Source organism: Falco rusticolus, chromosome 6 (assembly GCF_015220075.1).
Source record: "Falco rusticolus isolate bFalRus1 chromosome 6, bFalRus1.pri, whole genome shotgun sequence".
Lineage (NCBI taxonomy): Eukaryota > Metazoa > Chordata > Aves > Falconiformes > Falconidae > Falco > Falco rusticolus.
Genome location: NC_051192.1, coordinates 90,828,158 through 90,847,072, shown reverse-complemented (window position 1 = coordinate 90,847,072; position 18,915 = coordinate 90,828,158). Strand labels below are relative to the sequence as shown.

Below are 18,915 nucleotides of genomic sequence, written 5' to 3'. Positions count from 1 at the left end.
CCAGGGTTCTGGTGCATCGTAAGAGAGTAATGTTTCCTCACTTATCTTCAGGGAGAAGGTGAGACAGGAAAAGATGGAATTAATCAGCCAGCACATCCAAACGAGAGCTAAGTGCTGTCTATCCATGCCATTGAGATAGGACAGGCATGTCTGGTGTTGTTATTTGTTAGTTACATGAGGGGGCAAGCCCATGTTTGGTTGGGTTTTTTCCTGCCAAGTACCTCGTGGTAGCAGAGCTCTTATGTCTGTGGGGCAGATATAGAATTTAGCTCTCTTTTCTGTATAGTGCTGCATATAACTTGGGATCACTAATGAGAGTGATTGCTTTAGGAAGAACAAAACTTTACATTCTAGCTGTTCTGTAATGGCAGTGAATACATATTCAATAATGTCACTTGGAAAGGTAAGTCCTGTGAATTGTGGTAGCTTTTATAGACTGGCCCTTTGCATGCTTTTTTGGAACTTTCATTGGTAACTGCTCAGTCTTGAGAGGTGAACATCTCCATCTGCAGATAAGCAAAATTTCTTCTCTTAGGGTAACCTTAAGTAAGCATTTTAGTTTGCTTCTCTATAGTGTACCGTAGTATTACAGGGCTTCCTCTGCATTTTGTACCACTGGAAAAAATCAAATAGTATGTTCTGTTTTCTGTTTTCAAGCACTTACTATTGTTCCTAAAGTTTTCCAAGGTATTAGGCTGCTTTCTGCTGAAAGGTGGTACTGATTGAAAGGATGGTTTTGGAGAGGATTTTTATTAGACAGTAAAGGTATGGCAGTTCTGTGCAGTATGATTGAATGACTGTAATTGTATCCCAGTTTTGCTTTTGAAGCAGCTTAATTTCCCTCAGATTAATATTATATAGGAATGAGAAGTATTAATATTTAGAGGACTGGGTTTTTTTTCCTTTTAAGAAGTACGGTATTGTGTAGGTTTTGTTATTAAAACATTGCAGGAAGCAGATCATAATGAAAAGTATTTCTTCAACTGACAGTCAAGCAATTATAACTGGTCTCCAGATGAGTAATGAGAGGCTAGATAAGTGTATGCATGTAGATGTCACAGTTGTCCTTCACCACTTATGGCCATTAGCAGGAGTTCAACCTGTTCTGTCATTATCCTGCTGACACTGTACAACAGGTTGTACTGCATTGGCACTGGCTTCCATATGTCAGCACATCTGTGAGCGGTCAACTCAACCAACCATCTTCAAGTCCCCCACTTTTGCCAAGGATCTTGCTTGAAGCATATTTTCAAGGAGACGAGAGCGCACATCTTTTAGTTGTCAGATTTCTGTGTATCAGCATGTTTTAATTCCTTTTTTTCCCCCTAATACTGGTATGTAAGTGTAGGAGTTTTCCAGTAAATGCATTGTTTGGTGTGAAATTCCCTCCCTCCCTCCCTCCCCTTTGTTTATGGTTTTTTTTTTGGTTTTCTATTGTGGTTTCCCCCCAAAAACAAATTCACTGATCTCAAATGTTTTTCCACAGAACATCAGATATTTAGAATTATACACAGCATTATATAGAATGCTATGTACATGAACGACAGATTAACCACATGTTAAGCAGTGTTAATAATGACATCATTTGTCAGTCCAAATAAATGACTTAAACCTTACACAGCATCTTTACAGGTCACTTTCTTTGCCACTTCACTTCTAAAGTGGTAGCTGTTACATTCCCATCATCCTTTTTGCCTTTAAAATTCAGGCATGTAGATGTGAGATTGGAAGAAGATATAGTACAAGCACAGAGAATCCTAAATAATCTTGCCCTTGTAGATTCATTATGTGCTAATAAAATGAAGACTTAAGAGAAACAAAAAGCTGCCATGGCTGAGTTAATTTTCCCCCCTTTTCATTTAAGCTAATAAACCTATGTGGAACATGAGTAAACTATTTTCCCTTTAAATATAACTTGTAAATTTCCATCTGAAATGATTACTGCTTGTTCATCAGTGAGAGGTTACACTGCAAACCATAAACAAGTTACGAAAGGTACGCGTGGGGCTTTTTTCTGATTTGTGTCGGAAGATCTAGCTCAGTGAGGTGTGCCTGCTATGAAAAAAACCTCCTGTAACAGTGATGGGTTTTTTGCTTGCTTCTTTCTCAAGTAATTATTGTTTTTCTTTTTTTACTATAATGTCTTTTGCAGTGGCGCTGCTTCTGTGGCAATAAAGAAAAATATAAAAATCCCTATTAGTACCAGGATCCAGGTTGTGTAAATGCAAGATTTTGTTTTCTTGCCTTACACTGGAGTTACTAATGTGCATATATTGGAGGAGACAGGTTGAATATTCTCATTGATTCTCACTCTCTCATGAAGACTAGAAATTTCTCATAAATAAAACTCATGATAATACCGTGGGTAGCTAATTAAGTTTCTCAGAATTGAACTAATTTCAGCATCTGGGTTAAAAAAAAAAAAAAAAAAAAAAAAGGATTCTTTCAGATTTCTGGCCATTCAATGAAAGAAACAATGACAAAACTGTTTTAGCAAATTAAAAAGTGAAATTGTACATGCATGTACACATGTGCATGCAGGTACATGTGTTATTTATTTTTTTAATGTATATTGAGTGTTTTATTGGATCAGTACTTTTCAGAATATATTTGGGTTTTACAATTAATTGGAAACAAAACATTTGTTATTAATAGAAGCAAAAATTCACATTTTAATAATATTAAACAAAATATTTAATTTTTAAGAGGCGAATTTGAAATGTGAATATTTTTTAGATTTTAAAATCGATTTTTGAGGTTGACCTGTGCATGCAAAAAAATTTTGACTTTAAAAAGAATGCTTTAAAAAAAAATCACCCACTCTGCTGATTCCAGATTTTCAGTAAGCCTCATAGAGCAGCACTGTTAAATCACTTTTAACTAGGGATGTTGTCAACTTTGTGTCAAAAAGTAGGTACAAATACAAATGTAAAAGTATCATATTTGTAAATGTGAATATGTTGTTTTGCATATGCAGGTCCAGATTTATTCCACTTAATTTTAGGCACTGACCTTAGAAGCCTTGTCACCTTAGATCCTTCTCCAGTTACATCCCAAAGCGCCTCCAGCGAGCAGTTCAAAACTGAGACCTTTGTGTTACTATCCTGCCTGTAGCCCAGGGCTGCTGTGCCTTAGCTTGGCAGCTTGACATCTTGCCCAGCTTTAAGTTCTACTGTTGTAAGCACGTTGCACGTCTGATGCATTTTCTGATCGCCTTTAATTTCTCCTGTCTGTGAGCACAAACTTCCAAGGTGAACCTGAGCAGCTTTAGTGTATAAGTGGGAAAGAAACTTCACCTTCAGGAACCCTAGAACAGCTGAGGAGCATGGCTGGGCAAGTAAGATCATTGTGCCTGGAGAAAATACTGATACATATTTACAGTTGGATGTACTGGTTAGCCAGAGCACACAGTGTGAGGTTGAAAATGAAAACTAGCTATTAAACTATGCGTTTAATCAAATGGGGTAAGTGTGTGTTTGGGTTTTTTGGCTGCTCTGCCAGTTTGATAAACTTCCTGCGTGAGCTCTGCTCAGCCAGTTGTCTCCTGTGCTAGATCTTGGAAAGAGGTGCACAGGGTTACACCTCCGTGTGCTCTTCTCAGTCTGCAGTGAGAGTCACAGCTGCCATTTGGTGGCATTACTGGAAATGCAAAAAAAACATCCTTTCAAATCCTATTTTAGATGAATTGGTCTAGGACTGTAATTGAAGATTTAAAGGGTAAGTTGCCTGGAAAGACAGGTATGGTTTGGCCAGTAAGTTACAGGTAATGTGAATAGAGATATGTTGATACTGAATATTTACGCAGTTTCACTTGGGGCTGCAGGAAGCTGGAGATTGAAATTGTTTAGGAGAAGCCTTCTAGCCATGGTTATCTTAGTAAGAATAACACCTTAAGGATCTGTCCATATATTCATAGGTGTATTTTTAATTTCTGTGTAATCTGTGCTGCAAAATACGGTATTTAAAGTATATTTAGATGCTGTCAGTAGTAAAGAAGGAGTCTGTGGTTTTTAAATAGCAGTGGTTGGGACTACTGAATGGCTGTTTTATGAACAGATGCAATGTCACCCCTGTGCAGTTGATTAAAACATCACTGGTGTAAATGGTAGTGTAGTTTGAAACAGATGTTTTTCCTGTTTTGGTTTGTGAGAGTCATACAGATGCTGCTGGTGGTCTAAAAAGATTAAAAAAGAATCACCTTTCCTGTGGAGCCCTTGGTTTTTGTTTGTCCTACATAGTAAAGCGCAAGGGTACAAACTTAGCCAGCATCAGTGTCCCTTCCATGTCCTTGGGCTGACTCACAAGCTGGCTCATCTCTGCTGGTGCTGTGGCCAGATACCATGGAGGACGACAGCTTGAAGGAGGGTGTAGTCTGAGAGAACAAGGGTGACACCAGATGTGTATTTGCTAAGGCATGTAGACCCTTTCCTTCGAGACTTTTAATTTATAGACAGGAAAGTTTGGAAGTATGCTGATTTTTTTTTAAATAAGTTGTTGCAGTCTTTGGCAATTTAGATGTCTGCTTAACCTGAGTAGCCAGTATGTATTATTCTTTAAGGCGGGCTTGTAGTATGGGAGTTTCAGGCAGTCATTTGCTATCACATATCCAAAAAGTAATGATGTTACTATTTATGCAGAAGCGGTATCTTTTCAGTTGCAGCCCTAATACTGTTTAGCTTGTGTGGATTTCATAAAACAAAAAAACCCTCCTTCATTCAACTTTATTGTAAAAAGGAGGACTGTGGCACACAGTTATACAAGAGGTACTTACCATTCACCTCACAAACAAAATCACAACTGGAGATCTACAGCCTTGTGCCTTTCTCCTGCAGGCCACGTCACATGCTCAGCCCGAGATGCTGTGCTGGTGTTGTGGGGATGGCAAGGGAAATCCCTGCAGGGGCTGTTGTGCAGGAGCAGTTCTGAGGGGCTTGGGGCTGGTTTATCTGCCTACCTGTGCTTACAGATGCAGTATGGGAATGAGGCTTTAAAAGCTTCTTCCAAGTGTTAGAAAGTTTGGATGGAATGGACCAAACTATTACCCATCTTCTAAACCTGATTAGCGCCAGAAAAGAGCATTGTATCTGGATTTTCTTTTTAATGCTGGTTATTCAGATTAGTAAAGTAAATGAATGTTGATAGGAAAAGTAGCAATATTAAATTACAGTAACATTGTAGATCATTTATGATCTTCATGGGTTGTCCAGGTAACTTGTTTTTGGTGCCCTCAGGTTATTGCAAAAAAGCTGAAATTTGTGATGTTTTTGTATTCAATGTGCACTGAGAGCAAATACTTGATATGTTTTGTTGTTGTGATGGGTAAGGAAGGTTCCACTAAATTAGTGGAGAAGACTTGTGAAATTTGAACCTCTGTCATCTCAGATTTCTTTGCTGTCAAAACCAGTTGGGAATACAATTCCCATAAACAGCTTTTGGGTGGCGGGTGGTGGAATCAGACAGTGCGTAGCCAATTTATGACCTGTCTTTGCGAACACAATAGTTTTTAGAATCTGGATTCAAATGTATTGTTGCAATTAAAACCACTGTAAAGAGATTATCTCATTGGTTTCAGGCTCTCTCCATTTTAGGTATGAAGCTACGTTTTGTTTGCTTCTGGTAATACTACATGTTTTAGTATGAATTTCAGTGTGAAGTATTGTAGTTAGACTGTAGAACAGGAGTTTGGTTGTGGATACTGTGTGAGTTGATAATTCATGATGCTAAAAGGTCTGTTTTTAAACTTCTGTGAAGCAACTCTGAAGAGTAACTCTTACCTAATAATGTAAGAGTGATTAACCTTTCCTACCCAGAAAAACCCAACCCCAAACCCTAACTTTTCTGATTAGAAATGCTCTTAGAATGGAGATCCCATGTTTAGAGCATTTATTGCCTATATATGTAATATTAATTGAAGAAATATAGCATAAATAAAAGTGAATACAGTGTAAATTACATATATCAGGATATCATAATTTTCTCTTAAGTTTTCTTAATAGCATTTAAAATTCATATGCTATGTGATATTTACCACCTTGCTCATTGACTTACTCATTGTTCAGTAAGATAAAGATTACTGGATTGATTGACTGTGGAGCCATTTGGAAGGGGTGATTATGCATACTTTTGTTTAAGAAGTTAAGAAATTCTCATTTGGATTCTGATGCACAGTTTTTGTTTGCTTGTTTTTTGAATAGCCTTGTGACTTCCATTTCAAGTTCGTGATTTTCCAGTTCAGATTATAGTGCTGTTTCTGGTTTACTGTATACAGACTGTTTTATGTACATTTGAGATTTCTCTTTGATAGAGAGAAGGGTGAGATAGCAAGGGAGGTTAAGCACTTTGAAAATCTTTTCTCCTCCATGACATTGGGAATAGCTGGTGATATAGAAGCACGAGTGTAGTCTGTCAGGACAGTGCTGCTATCATGGATGAAACTCTACTGGCAAAGCTATATTTTAGTCAAGCCATACCCAACAGGGTCAAAATGGTTCCCAGGTTAAAGTGCAGCCTGGTTGATGACATTGCTGCCACGTGAGGAGCAGCCTAAAACCCCACGAGGTCCAGCAGGGATTGTACCTATCTGTACTGCCAGCCAGCATCCAGCAAGAGTCTGCTGTAGACCCTGTCTCATTAAGACCCCCCCAAGGTAAATCTAAATTCCTTACTCTTCTTTCACAGGGCTCCTCGATTTAAGGGGTTCCAGCAACAGGACAGCCAGGAGCTTCTTCATTATCTGTTGGATGCGATGAGGATTGAAGAAACAAAGGTAACGTCTTTGTGCGTGTTTTTAAAAAACTTACTTGACTGTATGGAGAGCTGCCTAGTCATTGCATCAATGTTCTTCATGTTCTTAATGTTTTAGAGATATACTTAATGAAGTAAGAGTGGCTATTTTTGTTACCTTGAGAAAAATAATGACTTTTTTGAAAGACGTTTTAATGATGTTCATGTTGATATGTTAAAATTGCTGATTGGAATGAAAGTTTCAGTCAGCAATAGAAAGAGTATGGTAATTGGATCGTGGTAACTTTAGGAATCTGAATTGTTTGCCTTTATTTAAAAAAGAATAAAATGATCAAACAAAAGGACTTCCGAGGAGTCAAGAAGGTAGAAGTAGGACTTCTGATTTAGCTGACAAAGTGAATTTTAGAGCTTTGGGATGGAAATCAGCAGCTCCTAGCTGTGGGCCTGCCCACAATTTTCGTTGAAATCTAGTTCAACGGGAAAAAAAAAAGGACAAAAATAAAATCTTGCAAAGCTCTTGTATGTATCTCTTGAAAGTTTGAAGAACTACTTGCTTTATAAATAAGGTGCTGCTTTTCATTCCTTAAAATTTACAGCTAAGCCTGCAAAGTATATAGTTCATTATATTAAATATGCCCCTGTTTGTTTTTTTTTGTTTCTTTTCCTTCATTATTTCTGCCTCCTGCATTGTTGAATGCAAGAAAGAGTGTTTGCTTGCTTGAACTATTTTGACCATATCAGATCTCATCTGCCTGACCCTTCTGTCTTGGACCCTTCTTTTTCAGATGATATTTTGATAAATAGCTTTTTCTAAGTCTCCTCAAAAGGAGGGCCTTAAATCTCATACTGACCAGCATACTTCCTCTTCCCTCTCATTTAGTAATATGAATGCCATGATTCTGGGCTGAATTATCTTGCAGATAAGATACAAAGCTGTGTCTGAGCCTAGCCCTAGAGCACAGCTGAACAAATCCCCATCCTCCTAGATTATATTAATATATATTGGTCTTGTCAGCAGTATACTTGATCGTAAACAGAACTGAACCTACAGGGAGAAACAGCTAAACCTTGACACTGTTAGGCTTTCAAAATTGTGTTGAACAGGGCACAAACCAGAAGCAGCTAACTTCTGTTAGAAAAGAGTTACCATGTTTTTGCAGCAAGGGGAAAGTTTATTATTCTGTTTTGTTGGTTTTCATGTGTTAAAAGGTGGAAACTATATTTGCCTCACAAATGAGGATTCACTGAAAGCAGGATTATTACAGTTACTAAACTTCTTCTCTAGTAGGTGATTATGCTTTCTGCTCAAGTCAGTCTCCTGTATTTGTCTTTGCCTTTTGAATCTGTTATTATTAGAGAGCAGTGACAGCTACCGTAGCTACCGCAAAAGAGTAATGGAAGATGGTGAGAATTGTAAGTGACCTTTTGGGCAGTATTTCTGCTTTCCCCATCACCAGGCAGGGAGAAGTTGGTCCCATCCTGCCCTGCAATTACACCCTTCTGCTGCTCTAATGGTGCATTACTGCAGACAAGTCTTTATCCCCTCAGGCTGCTCCTCCGCCACAGACAGTACTAGTAAAAGCTTTGTCTCTCCTTTTTTTTTTTTTTGTTTTGTTTGTTTTGCTTTGTTTTTGTGATTATCCTGTGGTTTGGGCTTGTAGATGGTGTGCCAAAATGGCAAACGTCAAGCAGGTGGTGAGCGCTGGCTGCTGTGCCGGCCGGACACAGGCAGGAGCAGCCCCCATGGCCTCCCCACCACGTGGGCTCCGGCTGGGGACAGCCTGCAGCAGCATGTCTGCCACCAGAATCCTGTAGCAGGGGTTACAGCCACTAACCTTTCTCTTTCATGCCACGTTGAAACTTTATTCTCCCAAGAGGGAACAGCCCTGCTGAAAAGGCAGCCAGCTGCTTTGCCATCCACCTGCAAGAGAGCTGAACGTGGACATCCTTGCTCCCCTGTTCCTACCGGGATTAATTATTTTAAACCCTAAGAGTTTTGATGAGGAATACATATGACACATAACATGGTACTAGTTATAGTAACTAACAAAAAACCACAGTGCACCTTTGCTGCTTCTCTGTGTTTTTGTATCTTGTAGCCAACACCAGCATTGAACTTTTTCCTATCCCTGTGAAGGAAGTTAGAATGTGCATATGTACACAAGTGGATTTTTAAGATAAAAGCTTGTTGATACTGCAAGAAGGATGACATAGCTCTGCCGTTTCCAGCAATGTGGGCTGGAGATGGTTTCATACCAGGGCCTGAAGTGGCTGAACCCTGTTGCTAATTGATTAATGTCTGCTGCCATTGTCCGCAGCACCCTGCCCATTCAAAGGCTATGTCTTTCTTTGACCTAAATAAATGGTTCAACGGGCTAATCCCAACAAAAGGGTTGCTTATGGCCCTAAACCCATTTATGGTGCTCAACTTCATGAATTACCTATTGATTAGTCCTTTTAGTATATTGTTGGCTTTAAGATGAACAAAGCTGAGCTCTGGGCAGCAGGAGTTAATTCACAAGCTAGGTCACATACTCATAAGGTTGGAGTATGACTTGGTCTGATGGGTGCCTGAACTGGAAATCAAACCTCTAATGCTGTCTGTCATCCTGACACTTTTGTAATATATGGCTTGAAAGTGTACTTTGCTGCCTGCAAACAGGAGCTATTTATTATTATTTTCATGTTATGACGTAGGGTTTCACTTACTTGCAGAAAGTTTGGTATTGCCATTTGTCTCTAGACTGGTACTTTGCTCTAAGCGTGACTTCAGCAACACATTTAACTATAAATGCCATTTGCACAGTGACACGGGAGACTCAGACATGTTACTGGAGTTTGTGGATTAGAGAGCCAGTACCTTTGCCCGGAAAAAGGGAAGCCTGGGTCATGCACGCTACAGTGGTCCCCTGTGCCGTTCATCCTCCTGCTTCCCTCTGTGCTGCTTACCAGAGGTTGGGCTGAGCTGCCTTTTGTCCTGGCCCGTGCAGTTCTGCTGCCAGGGGACACCTCTCAGGAACACAGCATCTCCTCATCCCAGGGCAACTGAGAAATAGTTGTCTTGAGGTGCAGCTACAGCTCACCGGCATGAATTTGCTTCTTCCTGATTCTTCTCTCGAAAAATGTAGTTTTTACAGGGTTTTGAGCAAATGTGATGATATTTATATGGATTCATAAAAAGTTTTTTATCTCTCCTAAGGTTTTCTACCATAAGTCCAAAATGTGCAGTGTTAGAAAATAAATGTAAGTAATAAAAATACTGCCCAAATGGAGTCATTGAAACTGGCTATTGAAAGATATTAAAAAGCTGCCTTCAAGTATTTTGTATCCTAGTCAATCAGTAACAGTCCGTTCTTCAGTATATTCCACCCCCCAGCACCCCCCAACAGTGGAAGAAACAGATGGTATTTGTTCACTAAAAATCTCGTAGTTCTTGGTAACCTGTTGAGTGCTCTCCAGTGGCTCCCTTTTTAAGGGCAGGAAGTTTTTGGATGGTTATGTACTGAAAAGCTCATGTAGTTTTGACACTGCTAGTGAATAACAACAGTAGTTTTAAAATACTGTTAAAATACTGTTAAAATACTGTTATGCTTATTTGATGGAAATAAGAGTAGATAAAATATAATCATAGTTTTTAGAATGTTTACACTTAAAATACTTGCTGAATGTATTTTTTTTAATTATAGCGTATACAAACTGGTATCTTAAAAGCATTTAATAATCCAACTACTAAGACAGCAGATGAAGAAACTAGAAGAAGAGTCAAAGGTATGCAATGCTTTATTGAAAACTTTTAAAAATGCACAGGTTTTTAAATACCATTTCCTTCATAACTATTGCAACAGCAATCCCGATGTAGTTGAAAGACTTTTATTCTGTATTATTCTGGTGCCACCTAGTGTGTATCTAAAGTTCAGAGAGCTTAGTATTTGCTGATTTGCATCTTTGTATCCAGGATAAAGGATTCCACTGTATTTATAATGTCTCCTCTAATGATAGATAGAATTTAATTTTGTTTTCTAAAATAGCCTGCTGCATCTTCAGGTTTGTTGTATGGCCACAATTATTGTATCACTCAGAGAGGCCACTTCCCATAAATAAAACAGATTTGACTAATACTGCGAGCACTTTAAATATGATTACAAAGCCAAGATAGGAAGCTGTTTCAAAAGAAGGCATGTTTTTTCAAAACAAGAGGTTTTTAAATTTTTCTGTGTGTGTATGTTTATACAAAAGTTTTAATTTGGGGGATTTTGTTTTAATTAAAGTCTTAATAATGATTAAGCTCTTTTGAAAGTCACCCTTCCCAAATCTGCAACAGTTAAGTCATAGAGATGTATTAGAACAGGCTTTTGTCATGTTTTTTAGAGTTTTATAGTTTCAAAAACCATTCAGAAAGGGTGACAACCTGTCTGCTACCCTAGTGTCTATATCAAGGCAATACAATATTACTTATTCAAAAGAAAACTGAGATTTTATTTAAAAGGCTTCTTCTTGAGAGGTACAGTATTATTAGCTTGTTACAGTAGGTCGGGAAGGGAAAGATAAAAGGGAACCATCTCATTAAAATATTTTTGAATGTTGAGATAATACAGTATACGATGTATTAGTTATTGTGTTCAAAACATTTTGAATACATTTAAAAATTGTGCTTTCATAATATATCTTAGAATTTTGTTGTACTTACAGTGTGGCATTGGATCTGTTATTTTTCACATTTAAAAAAGGCAATGTTTTTTCAGCGTATGGAAGAGAGGGTGTGAAGATGAACTTCATAGATAGGATCTTTGTTGGTGAATTGACTAGCACTGTCATGTGTGAGGAATGTGAAAATGTAGGTATTCTGGAATTTGGTTTGATGTGGAATAGATCATATACTGGTTTGATTACATTGTCTTGAAAGTATAAAATTGTATTGCCAATTTTATACTTGTTTGTTTGTAAAAACAAGACTTTATTGAAAGTTTCTCATTTAGAATGATTTATTCCTTCTTTAAAGCATTATCCTCCCAAACCTAAGAAGAGGAGTCCTTTGAATTCCAAAAGGATTCAAGTACTGGGCTTGATTTTACATCTGACTTAAGGCTGGAGGTTCCAAATTCTATAATTATCTGTGTTATAGCCCAACTTTGTCTGATATTTTTAAAACATCTACCTATCTTAAAACAAATCCTCCTGTCTGCTTTTCTGGGATATGCCTGAAAATTGGGAATTACTTACTTTGAATTAGTGTGAGTGGGGAAATGCTAAAATGACTTCTTTTTTCACTGAAAGTATTTTTGATAATTAACATAACCCTAATGAACAGCATATTCCTTTCATAATTAATATTACTGACATTTCATCATAAATGCTTTCCATGATCCTTATAATTTTCTTTAACTTTGGAAGAGAAAAATCTTATTTGCATGACTTTTCTAACTGAATGTTACATTTCTGTTTGGTTTAAAACATTATATTTCATATTATAGAGATTAAGTAAGTCAATCAGTCTGAATAATTAAGCACAGTCCTGCAGTGCCAGGTAAACTTTCCTGTGTGTGATGTGCGGATTACACTTATGTGCTGCTGGTCTCAATGAAGAACTTTGACTATATAAAAAATAGAGGTTGTATGTATTTTGTGTGTCCCATTTATTTTTGCTGGATTTTTATATTCTGCCTGCACAGGACTTGGGACTTCGCTAGCTGTAAGCCTTTGAGGGAGAGTTTAGCATTCACTTTCCTTTGGCTGCATTGGCAAAGATATATTTGATTAAAGTTTGTTCACGCAGACTCACTCTTTAGAGGAACCCCTGTTTGAACATCACTCATCAGGCAGTCAGTCATAGTTACAATAGTTTTGCTCTCAAATAGTTTTTGATCTTTATTGCCTTACTGGAACCTAAACTGTGCCAAGTCCTTCACACAACAGGTAAAAATTAAGCCTACGGTCCATATCAAATGTTGCAGGTGGAAGATAGGGTCACAAATACAAGAGAAGGGCAACAGTGACAGTAAGTGAGGGCATGACTGTGTTTGGTAACTTACGTGCACAACATGATTCGTATTTTTTTTAAGGCCTTATTTTTCACAGCCTTTCCAGAGGTAAGATGAGTCAGTTTTGGAAGGAATTTGAGAATGGCAAGGGAGAGAGCTTAAGGAACAGGCTTGGATGAGATGGTCTAGTCATAAAGGCAGATGAAAAGTGCTGACAGAGAATGTTTTTAGGTGTGGTTTGGCAGATATTTCCAGTTTCAGCTTAGATTTTGTATGGCTTATAGATGGCAAATTAAAACTTAAAAGTACAGAAAAACAAGGTGGTTTTTGTTTTTCCAATCCCCTTTTGCCCAGCAATTGATTTTATTTTAACCATTACTAATATATGTTATGGGATGAAAAATTCTAATAAAGCTTTTGGTTGTAACCAGTAAGGCTGACTTAAACTTTTCTGAAAGCATCGGGTTAGAACCTGTCATCTGACTGTCATTAGCCAGTCCTTACTGCTTAGCAGTGTATGAGGTCAAACACCTGCACAGAAGTGTCCAGGAAACCCTAGAAGTTGGCTTTCTGCAGAACTGTACCATCTAGAAGGCCCACATGACTTAAAAATCCATCTGGAGCTCAGAGAAACTGAGCACCATACTGCTTCTAGGTCCAGTTCCTGCCCAGATGAACAGCCTTGCCCTTTGTGTCTGTATGGTGAAATTTTGCAGTGTTAAGGAAGAAAATCAGATCTAACTTAAAATACATTGAAAAAAAATGTTTGTGGGAAGTTCTTCATTGTAGTTTGTTACATCTTGTATCTAATTTGCTTTTTGTATAGTTTCTGATAATAATTTGATTTTAAAAAGGGAGCTATGTGATAAATTCCTATCATGTTCTTTGCATTGAATATGCATTTTCTCTTTTTCTTCAAGATTTCAACAGTAAAAGAACCTTTCATTGATCTTTCACTACCTATAATAGAGGAGAGGGTAAGAAACAGAATATGTAATAAATAACTACTGCTTCTAGTGGATTGTTTTTACATACCTTTATGGAAGTGCCAGGCTGCAGGGTGTGCCCTGCTCTCACACCATTACGGATGGCAGCGGGGAGCAGAGCTGTGGGAGGTACACCCAGGCAGAGGAACTCCTCCGCTTAGTGACGAAGCTCCGGGAGGAGGTGAGTAGATTGAGAAGTACTAGGGAGTGCGAGAGAGAGAGATGGACTACTGGAATTGCACCCTACCTTCCCTGGGACAGGCCTGACAGGCTGACAGGACCCATGGTAACCCAGGATTCTGTACCTGATCTCTGCCTGGCTAAACACAGTGACTAAAGGGATAGGGGGAATGGGGACAAGTTCCTGCTTGGTGCGGCAGGTGCATCCCCTCTGTGGCTAGCCCACCCTCCTGGGTGCCTGGGCATCCTAGAGCTGAGGATCGGCAAGAGGAACTGAACAATAACGAGGACTGTGGTTGCTCTAGTTTGGAGGTGTCACTGAGGTTAAGTCAGCCCGTCTTAAAGGGGGAAAAGGATCTTTGCACTGAAGTTAGCAGCGCTCATTGAAAGAGCTTTAAACTAGATTGAAGGGGGAAAGGGATAAAACCAGGCTTACTAGAGATAAGCCTGGGGACAGCACGCCAATGTTTGAGGGACACTGTGCTAGCAAGGTGATTCAGTCTGCCATCTCAGTGGAGTTAGGGAATGGAGATCCATGTGACAGCAAAGACGTAAGGGTTCTTGATGTGTTAGAAACTACATAACGGCCTGAGAATGCTCACACAGGAACTAGGGCTTCTCCCCCCAAGAAGGTGGCAGGATCAATAGCCCAACTGAAGTGCATCTACACTAATGCACACAGCATGGGCAACAAACAGGAGGAGCTGGAAGCTGTTGTGCAGCAGGAAAACTGTGATGTAGTTGCCATCATGGAAACATGGAGGGATGATTCACACAGCTGAGTGCTGTAACGGATGGCTGTGAACCCTTCAGAAGGGATAGGCAAGGAAGGAGAGTTGGCAGGGTAGCCCTGTGTGTTTAGGGAGTGTTTAGAGCTTAATGATGGTTTCAATAGGGTTGTGTTATGGGTAAGAATCAGTGGAAAGGCCAACAAGGCAGATATCATAGTGGGAGTCTGTTATAGACCACCCAATCAGAATGAAGAGACAGACAAAATATTCTGTAAGAAGCTGGGAAGTCTCACAGTGGCTAACCTTTGTTCTCATGGAGGACTTCAACTTACTAGATGTCTGCTAGAAATACAGTACAGCAGAGGGTCTAGGTGGTTCCTGGAGCGCATGGAAGACAACTTCCTGACACAGCTGGTGAGAGAGCCAACTAGGGAATGCACCCTGCTGGACCTGTTGTTTGTGAACAGAGAAAGATTTGTGGATGATGTGATGGTAGAAGGCCATTTGGGCATATTGATCATGAAATTACAGTTTTCAATTATTGGAGAAGAGAGGCGATCAGCACAACAGCTACCTTGTTCTTCTTGAGGGCAGACTTTGGCCTGTTTAGGAGTGTGGGTGACGGAGTCAGGTCCCTTGGCAGGCAGTCCTAAAAAGCAAAGGAGTCCAGGAAGGCTGGACATCCTTCAGGAAGGAAATGCTAAAGGTGCAGGAGCAGGTGGTCCCCATGTACTAGAAGATGAGCTGGTGGGGAAGACGACCAGCCTGGCTGAACAGAGAGCTTTGGCTGGAACTCAGGAAAAAAGGAGAGTTTCTGACCCTTGGAAGAAGGGGCAGTGCACTCAGGAGGACTACAAGGGTGTCATGAGGTTATGCAGGGAGAAAATTAGTAGGGCCAGAGGCCAACTAGAACTTAGCCTGGCTACCACCGTAAAAGGCAACCAAAAATGTTTCTATAAATACATTAGCAACAGAAGGAGAGCCAAGTCCATCCTTTATTGGATGCAGGGGGAAACACAGTGAGACAAAGGCTGAGGAAAAGGCTGAGGTGCTGAATGCCACCTTTGCCTGAGTCTTTCATAGTAAGACCAGTTGTTCTCTGGGAACTCAGCCCGCTGAGGCAGAAGACAGGGCTGGGGAGCAGAATGAAGCCCCCATGATCCAAGGGGAAATGGTCAGTGACCTGCTACATCACTTAGACACACATAAGCCTATGGGGCCGGGTGGGATCCACCCGAGGGTGCTGAAGGGAGCTGGCAGAAGTGCTCACCAAGCCCCTTCCCATGATTTATCAGCAGTGCTGGCTAACCGGGGAGGTCCCAGTTGAATGGAAGTTAGCAAATGTGACACCCATCTACAAGAGGAGCTGGAAGCAGGATCCAGGGAACTACAGGGCTGTCAGCCTGACCTCGGTGCCAGGGCAGGTTATGGAGCAGGTCGTCCTCGGTGCCGTCATGTGGCACGTACAGGACAAGCAGTAGGTGATGCTGTCCAGCCAGCATGGGGTTATGAAAGGCAGGTCCTGCAAGACGAACCTGATCTCCTCCTGTGACAAGGTGACCTACTTGCTTAGTGGATGAAGGAAAGGCTGTGGGTGTTTTCTACCTGGACCTTATTAAAGCCTTTGACACCATCTCCCACAGCATTCTCCTGGAGTAACTGGCTGCTCATGGCCTGGGTGGGTGTGCTGTTCTCTGGGTAGAATCCCGTCTGGCTGGCTGAGCCCAGAGAGTGGTGGTGAATGGAATTAGATGCAGTTGGTGGCCGGCCACAAGGGTGTTCCCCAGGGCTCAGTACTGGAGCCAGTTCGGCTTAATGTCCTTGTCAATGATCTGGATGAGGGGATTGAGTGCACCCTCAGTGAGTTTGAAGATGACACCAAGTTGGGGGGAGTGCTGATCTGCTGGAGGGCAGGAAGGCTCTGCAGAGGGATCTGGACAGGCTGGATTGATGGTCCGAGGCCAGTTGTATGAGGTCCAACCGGGCTCAGTGCCGGGTCCTGCCCATGGGTCACACCAGCCCCACACAGCGCTACAGGCTTGGGGAAGGGTGGCTGGGAAGCTGCCGGGGGGAAAGGACCTGGGGGTGCTGGTCAACACGCAGCTGAACATGAGCCAGCAGTGTGCCCAGGTGGCCGAGGGGGGCCAACAGCATCATGGCTTGTGTCAGACACAGTGTGGCCAGCAGGACCAGGGCAGTGACTGTCCCCCTGTACTGGGCACTGGTGAGGCTGCACCTTGAATCCTGGGTTCAGTTTGGGGCCCTTCACTTAGAGGTAGATGTAGAGGTGCTGGAGCGTGTCCAGAGAAGGGCAACGGAGCTGGTGAAGCGTCTGGAGCACAAGTCCTGTGAGGAGCAGCTGAGGGCACTGCGGTTGTTTAGCCTGGAGAAAAGAAGGCTGAGTGGGGACCTTGTTGGTCTCTACAGCTGCCTGAAAGGCAAGTGGGCAGGTGGGTGTCAGCCTCTTCTCCCAGATAACAAGTGATAGGGCAAGAGGAAACGGCTTCAAGTTGTGCCAGGGGAAGTTTATATTGGATATTAGGAAAAATTTCTTTGCCGAAAGGGTTGTCAAGCATTGGGACAGGCTGCCCAGGGAGGTGGTTGAATCACCATTTCTGGTGCTATTTAAATGATTTGTAGACGTGGCACTTAGGGACATGGTTTGGTGGTGGACTTGGCAGTGCTAGTTTAATGGTCGGACTCGATGATCTTAAAGGTATTTTCCAACCTAAATGACTCTTATGATTCTATGAAGATACTTATATATATACACACACAGTTTTCATTTGAAGTCTAAAAAATGTATGCTTGTCCATAAATACATGTACTGCCACACATCTGTTCATTATATGATTTTATTTATATATATATATAGGCATACAAGATCACAAGTGCATGTGTTTTAAATTAGTCTGAATCGGAATAAATGGCCATGGTAATTTACAGTATATGTCAGTCTGAGATGAGCTTAATTTAGTAGTAGGTTTAGTATATACTTAGATGAATAGATTGATTATAAACTTTTTTGAAGGTCAAGAAAATGACATTCTAGCTTATTGTTTTGAATCTGGAGAACCTGAGTCCCTTGGGCTGAAGTGACCTATGGGATAAGACAGTGTTAAAAACTGATAAGACTTTTAATATATATTTTTTCTGGCATTTTCAGCATTTCACAGAGTGCCTACATTAGCCGCTGAGGAACTGTGCTCCTTTGAAGGCATATGCTCTGGGTTTTGTGGGACTTGGTGTTTTCATTTGAGAGTAATGGGGGTGGGCTGGGAGTGGTTCTTCCCCCATCCTGCATCTGTTCCTGTATATTTAGGGAAGAGTATTCATTGTAATGCTTAATCCTGTATAAAATGTATTCTTCTCTAAACGCCAGTTTTTGCTCATAATTAATTCTTCATCTTTGTTGCTGCATTGAGTGCAGATGTCTGTGGGGCTTTTAAGAGCATTTTGAGTACCTGGGCCCCTGTGCTTGCTTCTTGGCAGACATGTGTAACATGGGAACTTCATGGGTTCTGTCAGAGAGAGGTCTGCTGGCTTCTAGCAATCGCTGCACTTACTCGAGGACGTGCATTGGTTGTCTCTTTCCTTTAGAGTCTAGATATGCTGCTGCCATTAACGTGATGGGGGATGTGCAGCAGCTCCTTCACCACGTCATAAGGTGGTAGGCTGCACCAGAGACTGACTCATGGGGAGCTATGTCCCCTTTGATAAATGCATGTGTTTATACAATACTAGAATAGATTATTTGGTATATGCTCTGTACAGGAATTTTGTATCATTCCTATTTCTTTTAGCTCTCAGTTGATCCTTCAAAGATGTTGACAGTGAGTTTATGATAAATAAAATTAGAAGGTAGTCTTATACCACAAATCAGGGACCAGTTAATTTGATTTATCTAAGTTACTGTTTTCTAAAGGAAAAAAAATCCACCTACATTCATCTTTTCTGTAGGCTGCAAAGCAATACAAAATTGGCATATTTCCTTTCCTAATTTCCTGTCTAATTTCTTAGGTTGCAAAACCTGTGCCTTTGGGAAGAACAGGTAAAGGTAAAACTGTACAAGAGGCAGATCTTGGTCAGTATAACTGTTCTATCACTACACTGAATAATCAACCCAAAATTGTCAAGAAACACGCTTTAACAAAAGATAAGGTAAGAACTTGAATACTTGCACTAACCAGTCATCTTGAGTTTATTCTGAAGTTTATAGGGTTACAGGTCTGGGAATTTTGACACCTATCAATGGGAATTTTTTTTGTGTACATACAGCTGACAGAGACTTGTTTT

General features: G+C 40.5%; 1 protein-coding gene across 14 annotated transcripts in view; it reads left to right on the top strand.

Annotated features, from left to right (window-relative positions):
* USP45 (ubiquitin specific peptidase 45) overlaps nucleotides 1-18,915 on the top strand; it is a 60,600-nt gene that overhangs the window by 33,897 nt on the left and 7,788 nt on the right. For 7 of the 14 annotated variants that reach the window (XM_037390841.1, XM_037390838.1, XM_037390842.1 and 4 more), the window contains 5 exons: nucleotides 6,679-6,766; nucleotides 10,431-10,512; nucleotides 11,472-11,578; nucleotides 13,643-13,699; nucleotides 18,640-18,780. In XM_037390841.1, coding sequence (XP_037246738.1) covers nucleotides 6,679-6,766; nucleotides 10,431-10,512; nucleotides 11,472-11,578; nucleotides 13,643-13,699; nucleotides 18,640-18,780 — 475 coding nt within the window. Of the gene's footprint in view, nucleotides 1-6,678; nucleotides 6,767-9,943; nucleotides 9,988-10,430; nucleotides 10,519-11,433; nucleotides 11,579-13,642; nucleotides 13,700-18,639; nucleotides 18,781-18,915 lie in introns of those variants that run through there. The other 7 variants (XR_005104742.1, XM_037390847.1, XM_037390846.1 and 4 more) reach the window with 6 other exon arrangements.